At 35.6% G+C, this 17,536-nt stretch overlaps 1 protein-coding gene across 4 annotated transcripts in view; it reads right to left on the reverse strand.

Annotated features, from left to right (window-relative positions):
- Window positions 1–243: 243 nt before the first annotated feature.
- SPRED1 (sprouty related EVH1 domain containing 1) overlaps window positions 244–17,536 on the reverse strand; it is a 59,959-nt gene continuing 42,666 nt past the window's right edge. For all 4 annotated transcript variants that reach the window (XM_074824501.1, XM_074824502.1, XM_074824503.1 and 1 more), the window contains 4 exons: window positions 17,209–17,377; window positions 15,877–15,926; window positions 6,874–7,032; window positions 244–2,019 (listed from right to left, as the gene is read on the reverse strand). In XM_074824501.1, coding sequence (XP_074680602.1) covers window positions 1,360–2,019; window positions 6,874–7,032; window positions 15,877–15,926; window positions 17,209–17,377 — 1,038 coding nt within the window. In that variant the 3' untranslated portion in view covers window positions 244–1,359. The remainder of the gene's footprint in view (window positions 2,020–6,873; window positions 7,033–15,876; window positions 15,927–17,208; window positions 17,378–17,536) is intronic.

A 17,536-nucleotide genomic window follows, 5' to 3' on the forward strand; every position in this document is an offset into this window, starting at 1 on the left:
AAATACCGTACACAATATACCACCGTGCATACACACACACACACACTCTCTCTCTCCCTCCCTTCCCCATCCTCCCTCCAAATTTCCTCAATTAAAGAAGTTCACTCCAATTTCGCCTGGGCTGTAATTCATTTGTCAAGCTAAGTCTTTTGTTATTGTTTTTGAACAAAACACATAGTACTTTTGTTCTTGCCCATTCAAATAAGAAAAAGTTGCAGTTCAAAATAATGAAAACAATTTCACTTTTGTTATTAATCTTTTGTTTTAATCATAGTACTTGATAAACAGCTGAACAGGATCCTAGTTTAACAGAAGGATAAACAAGAACACTGATGACAAGTCGTTACAACTGCCTTAATGTACCTTTTGCTTAATGAACATTTGAATATGCAATAAAGTATTTTTGGAGGACACCCCAAAAGAAAACAACTTGCTGGTTGACCAACAGAAACAACTTCCTTTTTGCTATTATGTTGAAATCAAAGTCATTTATATATAAAAATAAATGTTATGTTCTAACAAGAACATTTTAGACAATTACATCTGTGCTTAACAAAAAAATATTGGTCACTCAAGACTAGAATAATTAATATTTTAAAGGTTTTAGATTATCAGAATGTATGGATACAACTCAACACAAACCGTAGCTGAAGGGAAACAGGACTGAAAATATCAATTTGTCCATCTGGAATAAAAATGCGACTAAATTAACTCATTAAATATTTAAAATACTACCATGGAATGTGACAGTAGATATGGTCCATACCTACTATATCAGAGGGAAGGAAAGTTTAACATGTAATAATTCGTACCTTACACATTTAGTTAAATATAAACATTTGTTATTTATACATAAAGTCGCTTCCAAAAAACTATTAATAAGTGATTTAGTTGCACTTAAAATCAGTTTCATTTCTCATTTGCTGAGTATTAACTTTTCTTAATCTTAAATCAACTGTCACTAGTGCACTTTTAGTTAAGATTTCCCCTCAGGTAAGTTTTAATCCTTTTAGAAGAGCCCCCTCACCTAAACCATGAATGTACAAAGTGGCAAAAGTTAATCCCTTTTAGTATAATCATAGTTTATATGCTCATTTTATAGCCAATAATAAGAATAGGCTTTCCTTTGCAAAATCTCCTTCACAACTTGCAACAAATGCCACGCACTCAAAGGAAATAGTTAGGCATGGCTAGCACTTGTAAAATGCCAAGGTCTGACAAGTCTTGTCGCTTCCTCCACATCAAGCATCTCTTACATGAAAGAAGATTCCCTTCAGCTCGCCAAAAAGCTTCCACAAATCCAAGTTAGATGCTTCCTGGAAACAAAGATTTTTCAGCTCTGTTTGGCACAAGACTGATTCATCCCGCAGCTTTATGCTTTCCTCCACAGCACCCACATACCTCACCACAGTGATGGCATGCTCTCAAGGGGAGGTAGCAGCACATACATGGAGCAATGAACGAGAGTGCCACCAGTGCTAACCAGCGTAAGCAGAACTTGTCATCACTAGTGTCACACGAGCAAGGATCAGAGAAATCTCCTTCAGAGTCTGACATGCAGTGATACAGCATGCTCTCTGCGCAAAGCATGCAACTAACTTGGTAGATACATCTTTTAATAGGATCTGGCGCATCTTGACATTTTCCTCTGCCATTATCTTCATGATTAAACCTTTCCTGGCAGTATATACAGCGGGAACGCTCACCATCCTCTTTTCTTCTTTTTGAGTTTTTAAATTTTGATGAGGAAGGCTGAGTTTTAAATACCACAGAACTCTTTGAGTCTTTCAGGGAATTCAACTTAGTTCCATCCCCACATGGGTATAAATAGTCAGATTTTTTACTGTCTGATTTAGAAAATGGTATATTTGAGTCTGCGTCATCCCTCTCCAGGTCGTTCTTCCACATGTCAGGATGCCTGTAGTCTGCATAACGACGTATCAAAATGTCACGAGGGTTTATTCTAACAATTTCATCTTCATCCTGAAAACTAACGTGTCTGATTGACTTCAGTGGGACCTGGAATGGCAAAACAAGATAAGTTTACTATAGTGAGGTCCCAAATTTATGTCCACCTACAATGTAAAAATTAGAAAATTAAAAACCAGGATATTTTTCCTTGCTGCCTGAAGATAAAAATTTCAGCTTATTTTCTTATTAGTATGATTTACAGACTTCCCCACAATAACGAGCTTTTTGCATATGAGGACCATGAGATTTAGTATTCTTTCCTGACTTTTTAGTATCTTATAAAAGCTTTGGATACTTTGGTATCCGCATAAAACTTGATACTGTTCTCTGAATTATGCTCAAAATTCACGTTTTAACATCTTACAGTAGCAATTAATTCCACAGATCAATTACGCCTTACGTGAATTTGCTGATTTCATGTCAGTGATGATCCACTGCTTTAGGATTACCTCCCTGATACATTCACTTTGAGTTACTCATGTTATCTAGGAGAAGCTTTCCTTTATTCCTGCTCTAAGTTTTCAAACTCCCTCTGATTTTGCAACATGAGTATTGAATACTGGTTAGCTATTCTCAAAGCTGTGTTCTACATAAGGATTTTGCCATATGAAGAATAATATTCAATAGCATGATCAATCAATAGCAGGGGCTTCTAAATGCATCTCCCCTTAGCTAATATACAGTACTTAAATCAATTAGTTTAGGACACCAGCAGGCAAACACTTAAGTACTTTTTAAATTTGCAGTTTGTAATGAACTGACCATAATTCAAGACCTTTTACCTCAAAAGGCAAGTACAAAAGAATGTGCTAAACGCATACAAAACAAACAGCAGAGAGATAAGATAGAGTTCTCGTTTATTCTGCCTTACAATGAAAGGGCATGGGGACATGAAAAAGTTGTTTAAGGTGGCGAATTTGAGTCATCGGAATTGAAATACTGCAGACCTTAGATTTAAGTGTAAGATAGCAACAGTGGATTACCACTGAATGTTACTGAAATCACATTACAAGTGACTTTCAAGAAGAGGTGCAAATAATAACAGGATAAAAATTTAGCACACATGTATGGAAGGAGCTTCCGAAAATAGCAGACAGTGCAGCAAAAAAGCAGAAGTCTCAGTATCTCCCAGTATTCCTGCCTTACAGACAGGCAACTATTCTCCTACACTGTAGGGCTGTTATAGTCGGAGCCAGAATATAATGGAGCTTCAAGTCAAATTCTGCCTTTTTCTCCTGTCAAGTGCAAGTCTGCAAACCATCTCACAGAAAAGACTGAGGGGGAAAAAAAAAAAAAAAAAAAAAAAAAAATCATACCCTAACCCATTGGCCTTACAAATTCTTCCAGAATCATGAATTATTTGGGAATGCATCTTTGGCATCAGTTGCTTTGAGAGTGTTTACCTTATTAGTACTGATCAAATTCATGAGAATTAATGTGTCACCATTCCATAGTCTAGGACAACAGAGTTGAACTGCCTGTTCCTAATGCGTTGCAGTGTGTAACAACAAACTACTGAAGATGATGTTTTAAGTTAACACACTTTCACTTTGCACGTGTCTTATGTTCCTACTACATTGAAGTCTGCATGACCTGGTTTTGGGATTAGGAGGCAGAGGAGGGAAGAGGGAAGGCAGCTGGGAAAGAAGAAGGAATAGCTTCTTAAAATATGCCAGCTTCTGATTATGTAAGAATACCTGTAGCCTGCTCTAACCATCACTGCCCTGCTTAATAATCCTTGTGTGATATATTTTAAGTACAGAACTGTAATTAGTGCTGCTTTGTTCTGGAAGTTTCAACTGGAGTATGCTAATGAGAGTAATTTTTTTTCTTGGCTCCAAGCCACGTAGTTGGACTTCCACAAGGTCTTGAGGATACAGGGTGAAGAAAGGTTATATCCTATTCAGCTAACATCACTGCTCTTCCATACTTCACCAGGCTCCAATGCAAGCAGTCATGCCTCCCCTTTGCTTATAAAAGCAGAGTGCTTCTCAACTCTAATCTGTTTTCAAACAAGAGAAAGAGCCTATTGTTTTAGCATCAATAACTAGCTATGGCGAATTGGCTTTTTTGAACTGTTAACAGCATAAATTTATTTAAGAGAAAAAGCATCAAAAATGTCATTACAATTCCGTATGTTACAGGCATAAAGGATCCTTACCACACTGTCCACACAGAATATTACACATGCATTTAAGACATTAAATAAAACCCATTGTTTAAAAGAAAAAAAACCTCAAACCAAAAAAATTCACCCTCTACCTCCTATTCCCCAGATGGCTAACAGCCATTAAAGATCACTACAAATACTAACAACTGTAAAACTTGACTTCTCCTCAGTCTTTGAAGGCTTTTTGTTTGAGCAGAACACACCACGTACATAGAACTCATTTTTTTCAAGTCCCCAGCCAAACACCTACTAAAATGCTTAAGGTCTGACATATTACAAACAAGGTAGCATTACGTTATTTATGCAACTGATACCAAGAAATATTTTTTTAAGAAAGCAAGTGGGAAATGCTAAAAACCAAGAAAATGGGAGAAATGTTGGAAAAACTTTATAAATAAAGTGCTTACATATTGGGTGTTTAATGGGATGTATATGAAAGCATAATGTACATGAAACCTTAAGAACAATACACAATCCAGATTCAGTTAGGTACAGGTATCAGCAAAATTCAATGAGAATAATGCACATTAGTCCTCTAGCCATTCAAAATTATAACTCAGTACAAGTGCCATCTCTGTCCAACAGATGAAGCAGGAAGGGAGGAAGAATATTACAGCAAACTGAAATTCCACAGAGAACCTCATTAGGCAGAAAATTTCTGACACAACTGAACTCACTAGTATTACACCTGGCTTGAAGGGGTGCACCTTTAAACAAAGCTTGGACACTTGCTTGGTACTGTAGCCTTCTCTGTCTCTCCTCAAGCAGGTGTACCTGACTTTGGTCAGCTTGCAACTTCACAATACGAGGACATCGGTAGCTAAATATATCATCGCAGAGTACTACATTTAAGTTAAACACACATCAGTGTATCAAAAGCTGAAGAGCTGAGGGACTTGGGTATTTTTTACTAACAGTCGATGTATTCCAGGTAAAGATGTGAACTATCGTTAATCACTTCTTTAGTTTGAGCATATACTTCTTGAGATATTAAACTTATGAGCACAGTAAGAGTGTTCAAACTTACTTATACAATATTGAAACAAAATAGGTATTTACCTCAAGATCTGCTGTGCCACATGGTCACATGTATGGACTTTAGCTGACACAGCGCAGTGTGTGCACATACTGAATGTGAGATTTTGTTGCCTATGTTCCAAATGTGTGCACCACATGACCACGCAAAAAGCATGGAGTGTCAGATGCAGGTGGTGCTACAATATGAGAAAAATATTTTAAAGAGTATCTACTTAAATTTCTGTGGAATCTCACATAACTTCAGTCTGCAAGAAGTGAATTCTAACATTGTCATTTCAAAGAAATTCCCATTTAGTTTCTATCAGACAGGCACTACCCAGTATACCACAGCTTAAATTATCACATTCTCAGTAGCCCATTCTGTATGTGCTCTTAAAACATACAGGTATTTTAGGCTACTGCACTTTACAACTCAGTGAAGACTAACAGCGCACAGAGCGCTGTTACTGTAGCTGTTAAGTGTTAGCTGCAATAATCTAATCACCATTCTATTCTATTCTAAGAAATTTTTAAATTCTCCTTGCAAGTAAATGGGAAGAGGTAAAAATATGTACCTCTTGATAAACAGAACAAAAAAAAAAAATGAGGTGACTTACACAAAAAGATAATTGGAGCAGATCCATGATTAAAAAAATCAAAGTTTGTAATTTCAAGCTCTTTAGTTAGTTCTTCAGATAACACTGTTTGCTTCTTTTGCCCAATAAAGCAGTTAAAAAGCAGCTGACGCAAGACTTTAATACAATCCTGTCTTTCTTTGCAAGAATGACTGAGGGTATTAAAAAGCTTTATTTCAAGGAACAGAAATATTTTCTGATGAAGTGTTCACAACTACTTGAACTTGCATTCTGCTTTGACTTCTGTTATGAAGCTTATTCTGAAAGGTTTCCCACGTGTTTGCTTCTAGGCATAAGACCCTTAAATTAATTATTATCCAACTCACTATTATGTCTGCTTCTACAGTCTACAAAAACTGTCAGTTCTTTGAGGCTTAGGAAAAAAGCAACACATATTGTTAAAGGAAAAGCTGTAACATTGCCTTTCCAATCTAATGTTGCATAAATATGACCTCTTTTAAGAAATGTCTGTACATCAGCCTTCCTCACGTGTTTTTCTTAAGTATCTGTTTACCAATAGCTTAATATTTTTGATTCATAACTGATAAAATGTTTTCCTTTCCATACCACAATAGAATATTTTAGTTTAAAGAGGCAGTTAGAAAACACAAACAATGTTTCACTGAAAATATTAAGTTAAAATGCCCCACTGTGTGATGCATCCAAGATATCCATTTTAAAGACACTTTTCAATATTTCTAATCAAAACACTATTAGTATACATGTAACCAAGACTGAGCTCATGGCCAATTAACATTTTCTGAACAAATTTAAACAGCTTTTCAAGGCTGCAGATACAGAAGTGTATAATACAGAAATCTGACTTCAAAGAAAGTGGAAGATTTATTCATGTAGTCTGCTGCACTACAGGCATGGGTAAAGCTTCACAAACGTTTACCTCTGCCACAATAATGCTGTAATATTTCAGCTGCAAAGCTTATATTGATAATTTCAAGAAGTTGAGAGTATAATGCTACATACAGGGACTCAGAATCAAAGTGCTTTCTTGTCAGAAACTACATACAGTGCCATTAATGCAGCAAGTGAAGTAAGAACTCGTTTTTTTGTTGGTAGTCTTACCTGGTTAGGTTGGCTAGGAAAACAGGCTCTCCTGGTGTTGAAATCCTCAAATGCTGAAGGCCTTAAATTTGCACTGTTGTAAGGTTCACTGGTTACTACAGTTTCGTGTTGGAAAAGGTGATCTTTCATTAATGAACCTGATGTATTTTCTTGAGTAGTCTAGAATACAAAAGAACTCCCTTGAAATGATTTTGCATTTATACAAAAAACACACCAAACATACCAAGTCCATATATGAATGCATTAATATTCTACATACTGCGTTAGAGGCATCCATAAACACAAGTATTTTTAAATACACATTTTTGAAGTACTCGTAAGTAGGTATTTTCTTTACTATGAACCAGCCTTGGAAAATAAGAGTTCATTCTCTGCAGTGTGTACACAACTTGGGCATTAGACACACATGCCTTTGTAACTCAGTTGCCAAATCAGACTGAGGAACTTCTTTAAGAAAGGAGAGATTAGCCCAGTCTCTGAGATGATGTTTTCTCTAAGTACACCCAGAGCTGCCAGAATTTACAGGTATACAATTGGAGGAACAAATTTCTAGTAAGACTAATAAGGCAAAAGCTAGTCAGACCTTTTAATAAATTAAAAGCAAGATCAGCTGGAAAAGAACAGAATGCCAGTTTTAACATAATACTGGCTCAATTAAAATACTGAATTACAGCAGTGTGTACCAAACAACTAATGACTGTCTTTTTGAAACTAAGGTTGTATCAGGCAATTTGATACAAAAAAGAGACCATGTGGCAACGTATAACGAGATATCACTCAGAATAAGGAAGAGGAAGTATGTTTGGGTGGAATATTGGCTTGTGAGATGATCCAATTTCTGAAAAGAACAGAAAAACAAACAGTTCTCATTCTTTAAGCTTAACTGACGAAGGATATACTTAGGATACAGTAGAGTATATTGATACAAATCCCATCGGGCTGCCAAAAAATGTATTGTGTAATGTTTTGTTTGTATTAGAGACGCTGTAAAGTTAACTGGCTGTCATCATCTGATAGCACTGAGAAAATTCTGGCATCATCCAACTTCCAGCAATGAGAATGTTTCAGCTTTATTATATGAATTTGTGTATATCAAGAAAACATTAAGGGGGAAACAATAAAAATACCACAGAAAACTACTGAGGCAAACCTGAAGTTTTGGCAGGTTAAGTACTAACACTGAATCATTAGTTTTCATTTATCAAAATACTTAAGGAACTTATTCTGGGATTACATTAGCACCTCTCGTACATAAAAACCTAATGTATCAAGTTTGAAGACATCTAGATAAAGTGGAAGTAGCTGTTCTATAGCTCTTTAAGAGAAAGAAAATCATCACATCACAAAGAATTTATATATTGTTCAGAAGCGCTCTGAGTGGAAAAACATTAAAATTAGTAATTAATTAATGATCAGCTTTAGTTAATACTAGAGAGCATACACTCCATGAAAGACAATAGCTTAATCAGGTTAAAGTTCCACTGAAAAATTTTGAAGACAGGAAAACTCCAGAGAGAAGTACTTTTTGCAGATCCTTGAGCATGACAACATCACTAAGCAAGTTGACCCTGTTGTCAAAATTAAATTTCCTGGTCAAACACTATTGGGAAAGGAGTACAAAAGAAACATTGAAATGACTGGCAAGAGTTAGATTTCATGGATATATACTTATTTTAAGAGCAAAAAGCATCAAATATTAGTGCAGTATCAAACATCTTCCTAGCAGGTGGTACTCCTGCAGGTACGTTGCCCCATGACATAAAAAGCTTCCAAAACACTGGTTCAAACTACAGGAGAGCTGCATTCAGAATGAGGAAAATGCCTTCAACTATTTTTGGTTTGAGCAATGTTATAAATGCTTACAAGCAGAAACTATTTAAGCTAGGAACACACTTAACAGCTAGAAGCCATTTTACAGAAACCACAGTGATAAGCACTACCTAACCCCCTCACCCCCCCAGCTATTGTCAATTTGAGTGTTTTAGGGAGGAGGATGAGAGCTGCAAAAACTACTACTCCTTCCTTCCCAGGGAGAAAACACATACTGCCCACAAGTCAGTCTTTATCCCTGGGTGAGATTTGCAGCAGCCTGCATTACTTCCTGTCCCTGCAGGTGATTCACACCTTTTTTCTTCAGAAATAAGCTACCCACACTACAGAGCAAAAAGGACACATGCACATGCTCACACAGACACTCACGCTCCCCTTGGCAGTCAAGAAGGGCTCCATCTAGTAAAGGATACAGGCGCTGATCACCTATTACAGTGCTAACTAGCAGTGCCAGACACTGATGCATGAAATACAAACCTTAATCTTAAAGCAAGCCTTTGAGCCCTATACACAGCAATTATAAAGGAATACTTTTATAAAATTCCAACACAGACACCACAATTCAAGCTAATTGACTTTGAGGACAAATTTGGGGGTGGCAGGAGACAGTGAAAGGCATCTGACCTTTGTAAGGCAAGAACTGGAGACAGCAGTTTGGAAAGCACAATGCTGAGCCTACCAACGCAGACACTACAGGTAAGTGGACACAACTTAACTTCTAGTATTTATGAAAAATAAAAAGCGATCAGGTCAGTTACGATCTTATTTAGTCTATGAATATTCACTATGCTGAACTACAGAAACGCCAGATGAATATCCTGAACTCTGTATTTTTAATTAAACTAGTAGTTTAGATACAGCCAAACCATGTTTATCGGTATTAAAAAGGCTTTCTTTGGGTGACACTTCCTGCTCCAGTGTGATGTTTTATGATAAGGTCATAAACATCTGAAACCTCACCTTTATGGTGGAAACACTGACATCCTGAAGGCAGAGGCCCTAGAAACAACAATGCTATTGTATTGAAAATGCATGTAAACATGCAAAGTTTTCCACAAGAAGTAAGCTTGGTATATTAAATATGTAGAATCATAGAATGGTTTTAGTTGGAAGGGACCTCAAAGATCACCTAGTTCCAACCCCCCTGTCATGGGAAGGGACACCTTCCACTAGACCAGGTTGCTCAAAGCCCCGTCCAACCTGGCCTTGAACACTGCCAGGGATGAGGCAATCCAGATTCTCTGCACCAGCATCTCACCACCCTCACAGTAAAGGATTTCTTCCTAATATCTAATCTAAATCTACTCTCTCTCAGTTTAAAGCCATTACCCCATGTCCTACCACTACACTCCCTGATGAAGAGTCCCTCCCCAGCTTTCCTGTAGCCCCCTTTAAGTACTGGAAGGCCGCTATAAGGTCTCCCTGGAGCCTTCTCTTCTCCAGGCTGAACAACCCCAACTTTCTCAGCCTGTCTTCATAGGGGAGGTGCTCCAGCCCTCTGATCATCACATTACACACATGCACAGATGCATACATTCCCCTTTTCTACTGCCCAAAGCAATTACACCGCCCACATTCAATATCCTTTAACCACAGCCTGCAAAGTACAGTACTGGCATAGGTTATTCAGTATCATCTGTAAAGTAACCTACGCCAGTTTTTAATGCACAACGGAAATCTGGTTTGCTCCCAGCTGCTGGTATAATAATTACTGTCCTATGGTTGCTAAGAGATACTCTGAATTTTTTTCCAAGACTACTAAAACATTTCTGTGCGCGCAGGCAAAAGGATGCTGGGTAAAGCAATAAAATGACTCCAGCTGTAGCTCTCCAGCAGAATTCAAAGCCAGATGACAGCTGTAGAGAAAATGAAAACCAGACTGAGCTTCTCTTCTTCTTCAAATTTTCTCTCCTTACTTCTCCCAGTTTGCCAGAGTTAAGTCTGGGAGAGAATTCAACATTGTTCTGCAAACGTTGTTAAAAATGTTCTGCTCTAAGTAAGTTTAATGATTACACAGAAGGATGGATGAGAGACCACATTTCCGTTGCATCCCAGTTCTTGTATTTACTTCCCATGAGGTCTGAAAATCTGCTGTTTGATGCTAACCAACACAAGAAGCATTTAAATGTTTTTTTCCTTAATTTTTAAAATTTTGAATAAATGATACAGGTTTAAAAAACATTTGAATAACTTCCTTCGCTTTAGCTATTTCTAAGACTGATGGAACAACTATTTTCATACTTGGCAAAGAAACTCTATTATAATCAGGCATGTATTTCTGACATGGATTGAAATATTACCTAGATTACTCTGAATGTTTTGTACAGTTTAAAGTAAAAAAAATAAGGCATTTGACATGCCTCTTTCTTCCAAGGCTGTTCCACCTAAATATAAAAAGCATACTAGAGGTTATTAGGGATTCCAAGGAAGGAGCTAACAAATTAAAACACAAAGCATAACCTTAAGGAAATGAGAGAGATGGAGATGTAAAGAGACTGTTAGGGATACTAGTGAGGAAAAAAAAAAATTTCCTCCTTTTTTTCAATACTGTTCCACAAAAAAAGCTTAATAAACCCAAATAATTTTAGCACAATATATTATTAGATTTATTTAAAATAGATAATATAAATTAGTATTATTTTTATTTCTAGAAACTACACCTAGCCAATTTAAGTGCATTAAATATTGCTAAACTTTAGTGTTTTATGATGCAGTATTTTCTCCATAAAGACAATACTGTCAAGGGTAAATTATTTCACATTTCCTTACAAGTCAAAATGTCAAGTTATTTTTGTAAAATAAAATTTCTAAAAATCTTTTGTTACAAACAAAATAAATTGAATGGTCAGTAAATAGTGCATCATACAAAGGGGTCACTAAACAGTGTATTTACAGAGAGGCACATGAATCATTTATGTCCTTTTCGCCTGCACCAAAACTATTTCAGACGCACGTAAGTTGCAGGCCTTTTCCCCTTCGTATTGACAAAAAGCCCTATGTACCTATTTCTGAAAGAACAAGCCAAAATTTTTTTTTCTGCTTAGAATTTTTCAGTCCACAGTTTTCTTCCACCAGTAGTAAGAAACTCAAAAGCGTAAGTGCTCCATTTCTTATTACTTCAAAACTGTTAAAATGCGTTGGTAGCCTATAAATAACACCAGTATGGCTGAATCAACAAAACCTGAAAGAAATTAAGACTCAACTACTCTATTTTTCAGTTCTCAAAAGCAAGACTTATGCATTTCAGTATCCAAAACCCACAAAAAAATACTTTTAAATGCATGAGCTCTAGATTTCATTTAGTTAGATTTACTTCTAAGAAGAAGAAAAAAAAAAATCTGATTTTTACATTTTTTCAGTTAAGCTAAATGAGTTTTAGAGCAAGAAGTTTATATTTGGTAGAGGAAAAGAATCTGAGCCAATCTTCGAACAAACAAGCAAACTGACTTAAACAAGCTGCTTGCCTACTGCATTCAAAATGCCTGGTTTTATACCAGAAAAACCAAACCTCCTACCAAAACAAATCCTGAGTGTATATTTCCATGTAAGTATATATACATTCCCAGGATCCGTTTACAAACATTACAGGAAGTCAGAGAGCTCTGCATTAACTCATTTGTGTATTTCTATTTGAAATTAAACTAGTAAGACTAAGGCTTATTTAATGATATAAACAATTTGCATGTAATATGTTCATTAAACAATAGTAAGCATTTAAGCAACCTTTACAAGTATGAACGCCCTTAAATAATGGTATTTAATACTAAGATTCTAACATTATTTGTGAACAACAGAGCTTCTAAAGAAGCTATAATGAAGCTATGTCTTCTTAAAATGATAAATTTGATCTCAGTAAGAAGAATGCTTTCTCTGTGAGATTCTTCTTTGAAGAATGTAAAAAAAAATTTTTTAACAATCTAGTGATTCAAGATTGACTATAGTGAGCAAAATGCTAGCCTAGAAAGCACAAGAGTTCAATTTTTTGATTTGCGTTTGAGTTGCACATACAAGTTTTGGACAACCCTATTTCTGCTTGCTACATCTATAACATGTGATATAATTACTGCAAGTAGACAGCAGTGCCTCTGACTACATCAGAAGGCTGTATGTTTTGATCTTATTTGGATCATTTTATTTGCTCTCTGTAGCACCAAATATAACCAGTCAGTAAAATAACTTATGAAGCATGTTTTACCGTCTTCATCACTAATCACCTTAATTTTAAAAAAAAGTTAATGAAATTTATGTACAAACTACATACTACGTTCATACTTCAAATATGCACTAAATACAGGATTCCTGATGGTAAGATGACTAGAACAGCATAGGCAAAACACCTTGATAGCAGATGATGTAACTGACAAAGACTTATTAAAATTAATATTTTCAAATGTGCCATGATGACATCCTGGGGACTTTACCTATCACACTAACTAAAGAAGAAAGAAGTGAAACTGAAGAATACCAATACACATGATAGTTACTACAGGGTACAGACAAAAATATAAGTACATTAACAAACATGCTATGAAAAGTAAGTGTGAAATAACCCTTTCTGATATTCTGTTGTTTTAGACAACTTATGGCTACTTAATATTTTTAATTAAATGGAGGAGCTCCACTGCTTGATCTTTTGTACTTCATTCCTCAGAGGTTACAATTACAGTTCTGGAAGATTGTTCTGAAGAAACAACAAACATCCCATTGCCCTCATATCCAAGTGTCAAACTGCCTTTTATCATTCTGTCCACACTCTAAAATGTGCTTGCATAGATACACTCCAAAACTTACTCAAAAATACTATTAGAGATTTGGGAAAACAGCTTATAGAATAAAAAAGGGAAAAAAATATTATTAGGCCTTTTAAACTATAGTGGGGTGGGAAGAAGGGGGACAAGTCAACATGACTCTTCAAATACATATCTTTAAACAAAATGGTCTTATCAGTCTTCCAAGTTGAAAAAAACCCTGGGGTATCAAGTTCCACTTACAACAGTATCAATCTTGAAAGGGGGAAGGAATTAGTCATTTGGAGGAGAATGTACACTATTTGGTATTTCCAAGATATTCTTGATGACTAGAGCTGGTGCCTGTAACTAAAATGCTGTAACCTTTCTACACTGACACTCATAACACTGCAATTACAGCTTTGTTATTGATACATATGCCTGATTTAGATGAAGCATAGGTAAACCAGGGTGGGTTCAGCCCTCCCTGCATTTCTTTTATTTCCTCCTCCTAGTATTGTTATCGATAGGCAATTCTAGTATAATTTATTTTACTTTGGTATGCAGAGATATGGTAAGAGAGATTGGCTAGCTTTTTTTCCCCTCTAGAAAACAGGTAGTTCTTGCCATCTATCCACAGCATGAATCTGCAATTAAGCAATATGTGTTCTGGTGAAGTCATGAAATATGTTTTCCTGTCTGGAATGCAACAGACAGAACTATCAGCAGTTTACACCAAACAAGATTATACGTAACTTACAGAGACAGTCTTTTTAAAATATATATATTTATTTTTTTTTTAAAAAAAATCTATAAAGTAAATCTACATCATCTATTTACATATCTAAATATATCTATATTTACATCTATCTATAAGAGATGATGTAAACACACTTTTCTCTACTTTCCCAATAACAAACTCTGTAAATATAAAAGAATCACAGATATTTGCTTCAATTTTGGCATCCTTATAGAGAAACATAATAACTAAGCAGCATAATCAAGAGGTAATTAGTTTCCTCTAATCTCATTAGGCCTGTAGAAATTGCTCAATTATTAATCCTTGCAACAAAGCGTGTTTAAACAAGTCTTTTAAAAGCTGATTAAGGATTGCATTAACTTTGGCACACATTTCCTCTACCCTGTCAAAATCTCATTCCTATTTTAAATCCAAAATATCTAATATTTATAGCAATTTTACTTCAAAGTGCCTTTATTAAATAAAGCACTGCAAATAAAGAACAACAGGTGGTTGCACAGCCAACACTTACACAGAGATACATTTCTTCTACCATAAAATGGAAAGAAATCAGGAGACTCTTCTGCATTGCCACTGCATTGCAGTATCCTTTCTAAATACTTGACTCTCAGACTCCTATCATAATTTGATTCTTACCCATTTCTTCAAAGTAGGCTGCTAATTTTCTTGATTTTGTGTTGTAGAGGTTCTACACTGCATCTATTTACACTGATAAAAAATTCAATGTTGCATAAATGACAAAACTCTTTCCCTCAAGAAACCACTTAGGAATACTATCAGTTTTCTGAATAGTCACTAAGACCCCTGAGTCAACTTGTTTCTGTATCAGCTTCGTATTAATTTAAGTATCTGCACTCTGAAAACTGAATGTATGTGTGAATAAATCCAAGACTTTCCCTGAAACTGTAAGTAGGAAAGAAGAGATGACAAGCACAGACACGTTTTTACTAAGTTATATTACAGCTATTTACTGTATAAATGTATCTATAATATTTGTTTATACTGGCTTTTTAATTACATGGATTCTTTGCTATTACCAGGCAGTGCTACACATCAGTGTGACAGCACTTGATATTTGTGTAAAGCATTGTAACTCTGAAGCATAGCAGGAGATAAGTTTTTACCTCTTATGCCATTATGGCCTATAGAAATTGAATGGTGCCTATCAGGATCAATAAAAATTTGAATCTAAACAAGCGACTGCTCTATCTTTGTGTTTTTAAAAATTATCTGAACTTCCATCCTTGTTTGGACTACATATTTCAGCATCTTTTCACCTCTAACCATACAATGTTAGAACTGTCTATCACTGCAGAGTGAAACCTAGGAAAACAAATAGGATGTGCATGTAAAAGAAGATGATTCCTGACCCCCCTAATTTTTTCTTCCCAGAAGAATATTTCACATTTCCATGTGTTCAAAGAGGACACATATCCTAGAAGAGACATTGTAAACTTAAAAATTAAACTCAGGATGGTTAATCATCCTATCGATTAAATATTGACTGCTTAGTTTAGGACAGGCAATACTGTAAGTCTTCTACATAACTATTCTGGAACTTACTTCATTAAACTGAATTTTTCTATTGCTCTTATTTTGCTTATTCTCATTAATAAAAACAAAAATTATTCAATGAATTTCTTCAAAAATTAACTGCACAATTAATTAAAAAGTGTAAATACTCACCTGAAAGCAGTCTTCTGCCACTTCAACATCATTTTGGGAGGGTGGATAACCTACAGAAAAAAAAAAACCCAACCAGATGAGGTTATTTTTATTTATAGTTTACTGCTTCCAGTAGTCCTCACCATCCTTTAATATCCATCTGTGATGATATAAATATGCTTGTTTACTTTTTTAACCAGTAGATCATTGTATTTCGAGTTGATTTTAATAAGTACCATTCATTTCTACACTGTGTTTTATACACTGAGTACTCCTAGGCACACTTCTCTCTCTTGTTCACACCTTTCTTGTAAAAGCATTTCCAAAGCGTCATCAGAAGTCAGAAGCAAGGGAGTATATTCCTGTTAGTGTAGGATTTTGAAAATTAAAGGCAGATATATTTGGTTGGCATGAATGCACGCTGTGCTATATTTTGCTATAAACCAGCAGAAATTGGAACTGTGAGGCCCTAATAGAAAAGGACTCATATGTTCTCTAATTATTTCTCTTGCAGGGATATGGATGATATCAGCACAATTCAAAAGAAGTCATTCTAGTATGTCAACAAACATTTCCCTTCAGAAACATGTTTCTCCCTTTGCTAATATGATAACACACAATAAATCCCTAAATTTACAGCACATCACAGCACAGAATATTTTGTTTAAATTTCTCCCTTCGAGATACTTTTTACAAGCCTGAAAGAGATGTTCTTCCCATTCAATAGACACCTGTTCTCTTCCCTCCCTCCCTCTCCCCATCCAGTAATATATTTATCGTATTTTCAGCCCAGATTCAAGGCTTGATGATCTTCAGTTTGCTCATTAGTTTCCATGAGGACAGTGAAGCTCTGGAAACAGCCGTATTACTATTAGAGTAAATTCTTCTATTGTTCCATATAAGCCTGAGAACTACTGTTAGCTGTTAGTAAACAAATAAAACTATTAACTGAAATTATGTGCAGATAAAAAGATAACTCAATGGGTCTCAAATCACTCAACTTCACAGCTTATCCTCTAAGAACACAGAAGCTGTCCAAGACACTAGAACTTTAGCTTCCTCCATTTCTTCACCTCTCTCAAAAAAAAAAAAAAAGGGGCAATGCTTTATTATGTAGGGATGTTTCGAGGAATTACCTTATTAGTGTTTGTGAAACGATTTAAGACACTTGGATGAAGGGCACTTTAGAAATGCCAGAAATACTATTTAAAAACTGTCAATATCTCAATAAGCTATAGATCAATACACATCTTTAAATTCTGTCAGCATTAATGTTATGCAAAGTGCTGTGACTAACCTCATTTACTAAACACTCAACACCCACCCACCAACCCCTTCACCTGAAATATGTACCTTGAGAAATATCCTCTACTGCTCTCCGAATACCTCTGTCAAATGCTCTTGCATCAGCAGGACTCTGAAATGTGAGGCCAAACTTTTTGTCATCAATCTTCCAGTGGTAAAAAGTAGGAGTAACTTTGTTGTAAACGAGGTCCTTCTTTAATGTGCATTCCAAGACCACCTTCCAGAAAGGAGACAGGAGGAAAAGATATCACTGACTAAATATATCATATTTAAGAATGTCTTCATGAATTAACTGAAAACATACTTCATAAGGGCAGATAAAAGTCTATGTTTACATTTTTTCCTGTTATAAGAATGTAATTTTAACTTTGCTTCC

This window comes from Strix aluco, chromosome 4, assembly GCF_031877795.1.
Source record: "Strix aluco isolate bStrAlu1 chromosome 4, bStrAlu1.hap1, whole genome shotgun sequence".
In the NCBI taxonomy this organism is placed as follows: domain Eukaryota; kingdom Metazoa; phylum Chordata; class Aves; order Strigiformes; family Strigidae; genus Strix; species Strix aluco.